The sequence below is a fragment of the Osmerus eperlanus genome, chromosome 21, assembly GCF_963692335.1.
Source record: "Osmerus eperlanus chromosome 21, fOsmEpe2.1, whole genome shotgun sequence".
In the NCBI taxonomy this organism is placed as follows: domain Eukaryota; kingdom Metazoa; phylum Chordata; class Actinopteri; order Osmeriformes; family Osmeridae; genus Osmerus; species Osmerus eperlanus.
In genome coordinates, this window is record NC_085038.1 from 13,461,057 (window position 1) to 13,472,111 (window position 11,055).

General features: G+C 42.9%; 1 protein-coding gene across 3 annotated transcripts in view; it reads left to right on the top strand.

Moving 5' to 3' along the window:
- The window catches only part of hikeshi (heat shock protein nuclear import factor hikeshi), a 57,927-nt gene extending 47,489 nt beyond the window's left edge, over positions 1–10,438 (top strand). For all 3 annotated transcript variants that reach the window (XM_062446437.1, XM_062446440.1, XM_062446439.1), the window contains one exon: positions 10,221–10,438. In XM_062446437.1, coding sequence (XP_062302421.1) covers positions 10,221–10,275 — 55 coding nt within the window. In that variant the 3' untranslated portion in view covers positions 10,276–10,438. The remainder of the gene's footprint in view (positions 1–10,220) is intronic.
- The last annotated feature ends 617 nt before the right edge of the window (positions 10,439–11,055 follow it).

Consider the following 11,055-nt stretch of genomic DNA (forward strand, 5'->3'; position numbering starts at 1 on the left):
TGGAGATAGAGTACACATTGAATGCCGCCGCAGCTATTGTAAAGCAGAAAATATTGTACATGATAATGTAATACCATCTTTGCAACAACCACAAATCAAACATAATCTCTGCTCAGAACAGAACTTCAATCTTCAAGAGCATTGCTTGTTCTGTGGACAACCAACTGAAATAGATGATTAAAAAAAGTATAGAGAGAACATTGATATCCACCCAGTAAAAACAGGAGTCTTCCAGGAAAGGATTGTGCAGGTTTGCCACTTAAGGAACGATGAATGGTCTGATACAGTTTTGGGGAGAATATCATCTGTCCATGACCTTCATGCAGCCGATGCAATGTACCACAACGTATGCAACACTAACTTTGTGAAACACTAACTTTGGAAATATGAAGAATATTCAGAGTCAATTCTCTGCAAACCCTGGCAACAAACCCAAAAGAATCAAAGTCGGAAGACCTGAAGATTATGAGAGAACAACAGCATTCCTAAAAGTGGCAAACCTTTTAGAAGAATACGATGATGAACATATTACTATTCAAGACCTTATGGTAAAGATGACAGAGTACTTGCAAGACACAGGTTGTGAACCATATTGTGCAAAGTGGATGAAAATTAAAATAAAGGAACACTTTGGAGATAGAGTAATAATGACTGGCCTGGAAAATCAATGTGTGGTCACATTGCGAGACACAGCCCACTCAATTATTCGTGAATTTCACAAGCAACAAAAATCTAATAATCCAGAAGACGAGAAGCTGAATATAATTAAAACCGCTGCAAAGTTAATTGGAAGTGATGTCAAATTCATGGAAGTCCTAAACGATTCTTACCCAGACTCAAGTGACATTGCAGCTGCTGCAAGCTATGTTCCAGAGTCACTACAAGTTCTACTGAGGAATATGTTTGCTGGTAAAAACATTGATACAAAGGTTGCATCAATCGGACAGTCCATCATGCAAGCAATAAGACCAAGGACGATGATTGCACCTCTTCAGCTTGGCCTAGGGGTCCAGATGCATCACCATTTTGCGTCACGCTTTTTGGTAAACACACTCCATGAGCATGGTTTTGCCTGTTCCTATGCAGATGTGATGAAATATGAACAGAGTGCAGCAGTGGCACAAAAGGGACTGAGATCCCTGGATTCACAGAAGAGCATCATATACAATATGTTGCAGACAACGTCGACCACAATGTGGCAACCATTGATGGTACTGGGACGTTCCATGGAATGGGTATAATAGCTTGTATTACACCAGGAATGCAACAAAACAAACCTGTTCCAAAGATCCAAGTGACTGCTGCAGATATTGCTGCGGTTGGTCGCATAAACATTCAGTACTTTAAGATTCCTCCTATACATGAACCTATTGTGTATCAGCCACTGGCTCTGTTGCTGGCAGATAACAAAACATCACAGCTGGATGTTTTGTGGAAGACATCCCTACTCCTTCACTCTCAAAGGCCATGATGGTCTGGTATGATGCAGATGCTGCATCTAGGTGAAAACCCTGAGAGAGCTTCAGTAACATTCCTTCCAATGATTGATCTTGATCCCAGTGATGAATCCTGCATATACTCAACATTGAGGTTTGTGGCAACTCAAGCTCTGCAGTATGATGTGCCCCCTGTTCTGACGTTCGACCAACCCCTTTTCTGGAAAGCCTTGACCATTATCCAGTCTCAGTCAAGCAACAATGAACTCAAGCAAATAGTCCTCAGGCTTGGGGGATTTCACATGCAAATTAGCTTTTTGGGTAGCATTGGACATTTAATGGCAGGGTCTGGACTAGAGGAGCTACTAGAGGTGGTGTATAATGGAAATACAGTGTGCCACATGATGTCTGGCAAGGCTGTATCCAGGGCAGTTCGTGGTCACATGCTAGTGGATGCCGCACTTAACACCATGTTGCTGGCTGAAGCTTACAATGTGCCACTACCGACCAAAGACACAGTAGAACAACATCCAGTTGAGATGACACCTGCTGCTGATACTGAGCCAGATGAGGAAGTTCCCGATACCCAAGAAACAGTCACAACTGACATGAGTCATGTCCTCTAATATGCCAATGGAAGAACTTTGTTCTGCTGAGGTTTTGGAGAGAATCCAGAGTGCACTCAACAACAAGAAGGAAACAATGCATATGAGGACAGCACAGCTTTGGCTGCAGTACGTGGACATGATTGATATTTTGAGAAACTTCATCAAAGCTGAGAGGACAGGCAACTGGAGATTGCACCTTCAGTGTGTTCATGATATGCTACCCTACTTTGCTGCTTCTGGACACAGACTATATGCATACCTGCAAATGATGACAGCCTTAACTGAAACACATCCAGATGTCCACAAGAAATTTGAGGTCACCCGCCTGCTTTGTTTGAATCATCCTACCTCCCCCTACAGGCAAACAAGGCAATTCTTGCCGATGTCCTCTGGAAATCTATTGAGCAGTAGCAAAGACAACCCAGCAGTGATGTCCAGCATGTCCTTGATGGGGGTGCATTACTACATCGTCTACTATGGACACAAGGGTCCACTTATGACAGTGTGTGTGAAATGTATGTCAGATATGTCACACAGAAATATGGTACGGCTACTGTCATAGTCTTTGATGGCTACAAAGAAGAACCAACAATAAAAGACGCCACTCAACTGCGTCGAACTGGTGTTACTCCCGGTGTGACTGTACACTTCTCTGGTGACATGATCATCCAATCCAAAAAGGACCACTTCCTTAACAATAAGGAAAACAAACAACGGTTCTTGGTTTATCTCAGTGATAAACTTGAGAGGGCTGGGTGTATCACAGACCATGCAAAGCACGATGCAGATGTGCTCATTGTCCAAACTGCTATTGCCTCTGCCTGAACAAAATACACAGTCTTAGTAGGTGATGACACAGACTTGTTAGTACTCTTGTTGCATCATGCTGATCTGAATGCACAGGAGCTGTTTCTGGCACCAGAACCAAAGAAAGCAACAAAAACCAGACGGATATGGTGCATAAAGGAGACAAAGGAGTTACTTGGTCCCAAGGTGTGTGACAATCTCCTCTTTATCCATGCCATTTTAGGCTGTGATTCTACGTCTCGTCTATTTGGCATAGGAAAGGGAATGGCACTGAAAAAAGTAAAGAATGACACTAGCTTTCTCGAACAAGCTAAGGTGTTCAGCCAGTCACAGGAAAATGTGGGAAAAGGCATCATCATTGCAGCAGGTGAAAAAGCTCTAGTATCACTGTATGGGGGCAAAAAAGATGAATCACTGGATATGCTGAGATACAGGAGATTCTGTGATAAAGTAACTCAGAACTCATCTCCAGTGGAACCTCAAACTCTCCCTCCAACGTCAACAGCTGCAAAGTTCCATAGTCTTCGGGTCTTTTACCAAATGATGGAGTGGAAAGGGGCAAGTGAACGTATGGACCCAAAAGACTGGGGGTGGCATGTTTTGGATGGGAGATTTATGCCAATAATGACCGATCAGCCTGCGGCACCACCAGAAATACTAGATGTAGTCCGCTGTAGTTGCAAGAAAGACTGCAGCACAAAGAGATGCACATGCAAAAAACATGGACTCCCTTGCACTGCCATTTGCGGAGAATGTTGTGGTACTAGCTGCACAAACTCACAGTTGCCTGATTTATCAGATGAATATGACCCAGAGGGGAAGAACTAAGCAAAGAACAAACCAGGAACTGATATAGGGGGTGCCAGAACCAAGAGCCACGGAGAAGGGGTCGAGGATCCAGGCTGGATAAAAAAATAAAAAACATTAAAAAAACTTTAAAAACTAAAATAAAAAACTAAAATAAAAGTCCTCCCCTGTTGTTGCTACCTTGTCATGGTGGGGAGGCTTGTGTGCCTCTGTGACCCTGAAGACTATACCGGCAGGGGTTATACCCCTGGCAGGTACTACCAAGCCAGGCAGTTTTCAGGTTAGAGGCCAGTCTAAAAGCAGCATTGCCATCACCCATTGGCAGTAGGATGATTGGATGAAGATTGGGCCGATGTATTGGTCATACATATGAATGGTGTTTCTGCCTATGCAAATTAGGACATATTCAATAAGCTCATGTGCATATTCAAATACATTTCAAAAGAAACTTGTAATACAAACAGTTACTTTTCATGTATGCTTTTACTATGTAACGTTTTATTGTGGTAGGAGTAAAGCAAAAAAATTCAGCCTATTTGGGCGTATTCGACTAGTGTATAGCTCATTTACATATTCAAATCAATTTTCAAAGAAACTTGTAATACAATTTTTTTTACTTTTCATGGGTAGCTCCATGGTGTCAAGTTTCATTTTGATAGGAGTAAAGGAAAAAAATAGCCCCATTGGGGTGTAATGTTGCCTGGACTACAAGGCCGCAATTTTCTTCTCTCATCAGATGGCATAGGGCAGCCATCCTCAATTAGCGGCACACGGGCCAGATCTGGCCCACAAGAGTCAAATGTCTGGCCCACTCTGACAGCTTTAACTCTATTCATGCTGCCAGTTTTAATGCAAACTATCCAGAAAAATCTGACCAGCGCAAAAATTGCAAGCATGTTAACATCATACAAGCACTCGGTTTTAACTATGTGTAAAATGACATCGGCACAAGAGAGCGCAACAGCTGCCTCGTTACACGTTTCTTGGAAGCTTGCAAGAGCTAAGAAGCTATTCGCCGATGCGGAATTAATTAAACAATGCAATCGACATGGGTGCCTAAGAGAAAAATAAAAAAAAAGGTTGTTGAGCTGTTCCGCTGCAAGTTCCGTTGTCGGCTAACACGGCAACTAGAAGAGTCGAAGTTTTAGCGGAAGTGTTTTTCCAGTCTACTCACCGATTTGAGGAAAACAGAAGCATTCTCACTCGTAATAGACTCGTCCTGTGACCGAACCGACATGGAACAGCTGTCTGTTGTGTTTGCTGACTGTTTGCAAAGAATATGCTCCAGGAGCATTTCATAGTTAAATAGTCGGTTTTGGACAAATTTGGTTTCAAGAGTAAATCTTTCTCTTGTGTGACTCCCAACACCACTACTAATAATTATAAAATCATAATAGAAGTAACATCTGTGCATAAAACTGTCGCCCCAAAAAAATACATGTTGGCCCTTGGCTTGGCATGCCTGAACAAATTTGGCCCTTTTGGAAATCTAATTGGGGAACCCTGGCATAGGGGTTCCCTTGTTTCTGTCATTCAGACAAATTAATCTTGTTGAGAAGATGTATATTTCCAGCATAGTATGTAGGGTTAATATAAATATTAGGGTTTGTAAGAATATATCGCTATGCAAAAATGTTACAATATCTATTAGTGCTGTCAGTTAATCGCGTTATTAACGGCGTTAACGCAAACCCATTTTAACAGCGTACATTTTTTTATTGTGAGATTAACGTTCTTTTTGGCCTAGCAAACTTTGTAGTTTTTTTCACATGCTGTTGCAACAACTAGTGACGTTAGAAAACTACAACACCACACCGGATCTAGCTAGACCGGAAACAAAACAACAGGCACGCCACACACACTTGTTTGGGCTTGCGAGCCGGCTAAAGAGTAGTAGGCTAACGTTACGTTTTAAGTGGATGGCGAGCGTGAGACGCCAAAATGGATGCCAATAAGATTCTGAATGGAAAGTTTACTTTTAAAAAGTTGCCAAATGGTTCTATTGACAAGACCAAAGTGATCTGTGTGTTTTGTCGTTGTGAACTGAGCTATCATCGCAGCACGTCCAGTCTGAAATACCTCTTGATGGCCAAGCACACAGCTGATGCGAATTCTCCGCCCTCTCGTTAAAGCCGGGCAATTGCAATGTTGTTTTCAATTAAAAAAAAAAACATTTGCAATAAGCAAGCCAATCCACTTTTACATGTTGATAAGAGCATTAAAATTTGAAAAAATAATGGGACAAAAAGAAATCAAGGGACATTTAGAATAGATAAAAATGTGCGATTAATTGCGAGTTAACTATGACATTAATGCGATTAATCGCAATTAAATATTTAAATCGTTTGTCAGCACTAATATCTATCTAAGTTATGGCAATATTTTAACAATATGACGTCCGTTTTATCCTGTTGGTTGAGCTACCAACACGTGACCTACTTTGCACCTGCGTCACAATGACATAAATAAATCTCCATCCATCCATTCACCATCAACCACTTATCCGTTTTTGGGTCGCGGGGGCAGCAGCTCCAGCAGAGGGCCCCAAACTTCCCTATCCCGAGCCACATTGACCAGCTCTGACTGGGGGACCCCAAGGAGTTCCCAGGCCAGTGTGGAGATATAATCTCTCCACCTAGTCCTGGGTCTTCCCCGAGGCCTCCTCCCAGCTGGACGTGCCTGGAACACCTACCTAGGGAGGCACGCAGGGGGCATCCTTACCAGGTGTCCAAACACCTCAACAGGCTCTTTTCGACGCAAAGGAGCAGGGGCTCTATTCCGAGCTCCTCACGGATGACTTAGCTCCTCACCCTATTTCTAAGGGAGAAGCCCGCCACCCTCCTGAGGAAACCCATTTCGGCCGCTTGTACTCGCGACCTTGTTCTTTCGGTCATGACCCAACTTTCATGACCATAGGTGAGGGTAGGAACGAGAATTGACCGGTAGATCGAGAGCTTTGCCTTCAGGCTCAGCTATCTATTTGTGACAACAGTGCGATACAGCGAATGCAGTACTACCCCCGATTCTCCGGCCAAACTCCCGCTCCATTTTCCCCTTACTCGCGAACAAGACTCTGAGGTACTTGAACTCCTTGACTTGGGGTAAGAACTCCATCGGTTTCCTGCTGAGAACCATGGCCTCAGATTTAGAGGTGCTGATCCTCATCCCAGCTGCTTCACACTTGACTGCAAAATGATCCAGTGAGTGTTGAAGGTCACGGACCGATGATGACAGGAAGACCACATCATTCGCAAAAATCTGCGATGAAATCCCCAGCCCACCAAACCGCAACCCTTCCCCACCACGACTACGCCTCTATATCCTGTCCATGAATATCACAGGATTGGTGACACAGCATGAAGGAGGGGAGTAGCTGGAACAGAGTGTCCAGGGTGGGAGCAGTCGGCCACAATCTTCCTCACTCGCCTCAGGGTCCTCAAGGTGTGCAGGTCCTCAAGGGTAGGCAGATTGCAGACAATCACCTTCTCAGCAGTGCGGATGATACGCTGCAGTCTGCTCTTGTCCTTGGCAGTGGCAGCAGCGTACCAGATGGTGATGAAGGAGGTGAGGATGGACTCAATGATGGCTGTGTAGAAGTGCACCATCATTGTCTTTGAACAACAACTTGGCACCTCCTCCTCATGCTGGTCACCAGCCTGGTCCCACACTGCTGTGGGATGGCATCCCATTCCTCAACCAGGATTTGTCGCAAGTCAGCCAACATGTGTGTTGGTCACTCTGGCACGTACAGCGCACCCAAGCTGATCCCATGAGGAGGTGCCAAGCTGTTGTGGCTGCGTATGGATCTTCCACACGCTACTGAGGTCCCTGACAGTGTAAAATGAATACAGTGTAAAAATTGCCAATATGTGTTGTTTTTTCCTTATTACTGTGGGAGAGTGCAATCATCCAATCCACCAAGCAACTCAAAACGAGAGTGAATACCAACAGAAGACAGGCAGGGGATTTGGGCAAAAGAATTGCGCCGCTACCCACACGGTTAGCTGTGTTGCTCATTCCACGAATGCACGATCCTTACAAGTTGTACCTCGTTGTAAAGGTGACTAATCAGGCTTTCCAACAATATAAAATACAATACCAATTGGTATTATTAAAGGGGAGGAATAATCAACCTAAGGATCGGTCAATATTTGGACTACATAGACAACGTCGGTGTCAAAAGTTTCGTCTTGGTAGCGATTGAGTTGCTTGTATTTTTATTCATGTTCCGTTGCACGGTTTAGGCTGAAATTCAGTTTTTGTGGCAAAAACTGCCTTGTGTCAACAAAGGGGACTCAGTGCTAGCCTACGTCACAACGTTGGCACACATTAGCAACAACGCATGGTATCGTATCGTGCCATGGTGTACTAGCAGCACCTGTACATTTAAGCAAATCAAGACTTTCATGTACAGTAAGTAATGTCACATTAAATAATGTATTTAAACTCAAGCTTGTGTGGTGCATCGCTGTCTTCAATGCCACAGACTAAACTTTATGTCAAAAGAAACATTCTCATTTCCGGCGCTTTAGCCATTTCCCCCTAAATAAGGGAGTCAGGTGACTGAGCGGTTAGAGAATCGGGCTAGTAATCAGAAGGTCGCTGGTTTGATTCCCGGCCGTGCATAATGACGTTGTGTCCTTGGGCAAGGCACTTCACCCTACTTGCCTCGTACTTACTGTAAGTCGCTCTGGATAAGAGCATCTGCTAAATGTAAATAATGTAAATAAATGTCAAGCTTATTTACGTTTTTGGGGGCATATTTTCAGTTAGCAGATGGTACTGTTTGAATCGCAATTCCATCTGAAATACTGCCGGTGACAACATTGTTACAATAGTTTGTTTCAAAGGGGGTTCTTAATGAATTATGCAAGTAGGCTAAATGCTTGAAAATATCACTAGTATCACTAATATCACTTCAAACTCAGTGACCTGCGGTGATGTCAGTAAGAGGCTAGGCACTGAGTTATGAAAGCCAGATTACCTAATTTATTGTTAGGCTAATACATCAAAACAGTAAACGCAGTAAACAGTAAAAGCAGTAGCCTACAGCCGCTGCTGTTAGAACAGCCACATCTTTTCTTCCATACCAGTCTGTTTGAAACGATCTGACAATTTTTCAGATGCGCCGCCTCGTGTTTTGTTTGTTTGAGAGAAACAAGTTGTCACCCGTTGCACACAACACACACCCGTGCAGACAACTTTTCCAAAAACCTTGGCGTGAGATTTGGTAGCAACCCCCCCCCCCCCCGGGGCGAGCCATCGCAAGCTTCACCCCCCGGCGAGTTTACAAGGCTCTTTGCACGTCAATGATGCTTCACTCCGTTAACCTGCGCCTCGTCCGTTACTGTTTACAACGTTAGCTTGGCTACTTGTTTGGCGTTGCCTTTTTAGCGTGAGATATACAATGTGAGAGCGTGAGAAATGGTTGAAATGCGCGTGTCACACGGCGAAACCGCGAGAGTTGGCAGCTCTGTAACTGCTGCAGCAGGAGCAGGCACACTTACAATTTCCCCAGACATTTTACCCTGTCAAGTTTATACAATGTAGTTGAAAGCCACAAAGTGGACAGGATCAGCCATAAGCTATCATTTTGAATGTGTTGACTAGACCCCGAAGCCATTTGTTTTGAGAATAATGGCTGGCTGATGAAGTTATTGGTTGGCTAGCCAGCTCAGCCAAAACCTAAATGGCTGCTGCAGCCGCCAAAATGTTCATAGCTACAAATGGCTGAAGCTGCCACTTAATGTCTACAGATGTGTATGTTATACTGATTTACTAGATCTCAATATTTTCAAGTCCTAAAAGAGTATATCTATCACATACACACACAAAAAATAAATGATAAAAAGAGTACAAAAATATCGATAAAACACTAGTCCTGACACAACGACAAAACGGCCTTCTAGTCCTGATAAAACGGCTTTCTTACTTCCAAAAACTGAAGATCTAACAAAAGTTTGATTATCCTACGTAGAAATTAGGAAAGTATGTGAGAACAACACAATTACCTTTTCTAGTTGTTTCTGCCATTTCAGTTCAGCGTGAGGCAAAAATGCATTGCTTCTTTTACTGTCTACGTCTATGATCATCACTATCGGAAAACGCGCAATTTTAATTGGTCATCAATTCACTGTCAGTCCTGTGTATCATAGCAACGAGTACGAGACTGTGGCGAATCCGGTGTGCAAAATTGATTTAGTTTATCATTTATTTTTCGTGTGTGAATGTCTCTATGTGATAGATAGAATTATTGTTTGATGCAAATCATTTCAGCTGGCTCAGCCAAAAAATATCAGATGGCGGCTCAATTTGGCTTACAAAATTATTAGCTGGCTTTGGCTGAAACTCTAAATGGCACCGCTTGGCGGCGGCTTCGGGGTGTACTGCAGCTGGTGGTTGGATCAGGGTCACTCTTGGTGGCATAGATTGGAGCACAAGCAATGAGTGGTAAATAGTTACTATGCATATATGAAACCAGAAAACCTAGTTTGGAGAATCTTAATGTTTTCTTTTGATATTTCCATTTTTCTATAATATCTCTTTTGCCTTCCATCCCCAGGTATGAGAACTTTCAAAGACGCATGGCCCATAACCCACATTTTTGGAAGATGTGACTCATCAGTATTGAAAGAAGTGATTGACAAGACACATTCGAGACCAAATACTTTTTTTCTGCAAAAGAGTTTCAGCTACAGCATATACAGTAAGCAGTATTGATTTTTGTGATGTATGACATCTTGTCAGTTCAAATTCTGAAATAAAAAAAACAAGATTGAATTACTGAAATGGCGGTTAGGGGTTCATTCACAATTTAATAGCTTAATCAAGTTTACTGCATATTTACTTCATACTTTGAATTGCAATATAGAATACATTTACATTTATTCATTTTGCAGATGCTTTTATCCAAAGCGACTTCCAAGAGAGAGCTTTACAAAAGTGCATAGGTCACTGATCATAACAACGAGATAGCCCCAAAACATTGCGGATGGCCCAAAGGCGTAACCATGGTTTAGACATTGGGGGGGTCCAAATGAATACCCTTTCCCATATTATTTTTTTTGTTATGTGCATTGCCTAGAATTCTATATTTATATATGAACATTTGCATATTTTGAACATAGTTTCGAGGACTACATTAACCATTGAATTCACATCTCATGGAATAGTGAAATGTCTCAGAGACAGTGACTGCCTGCATTGTGACCACATGTCATTTTATCAGAAAAACAGCGACTCACGCTTTTATGAGGCTACTCGTTTTATTTGCTTACACAGCTCGGTATCAAGTTAGCTTACTTAGTGTCTGAAAAAAAACGCGTATGCTTGGCTGCTGGTCCAGTTTTCTCCGCTTTTTAGGTAACCTCAAATCCTCCATTACTCTACCTCCTCTC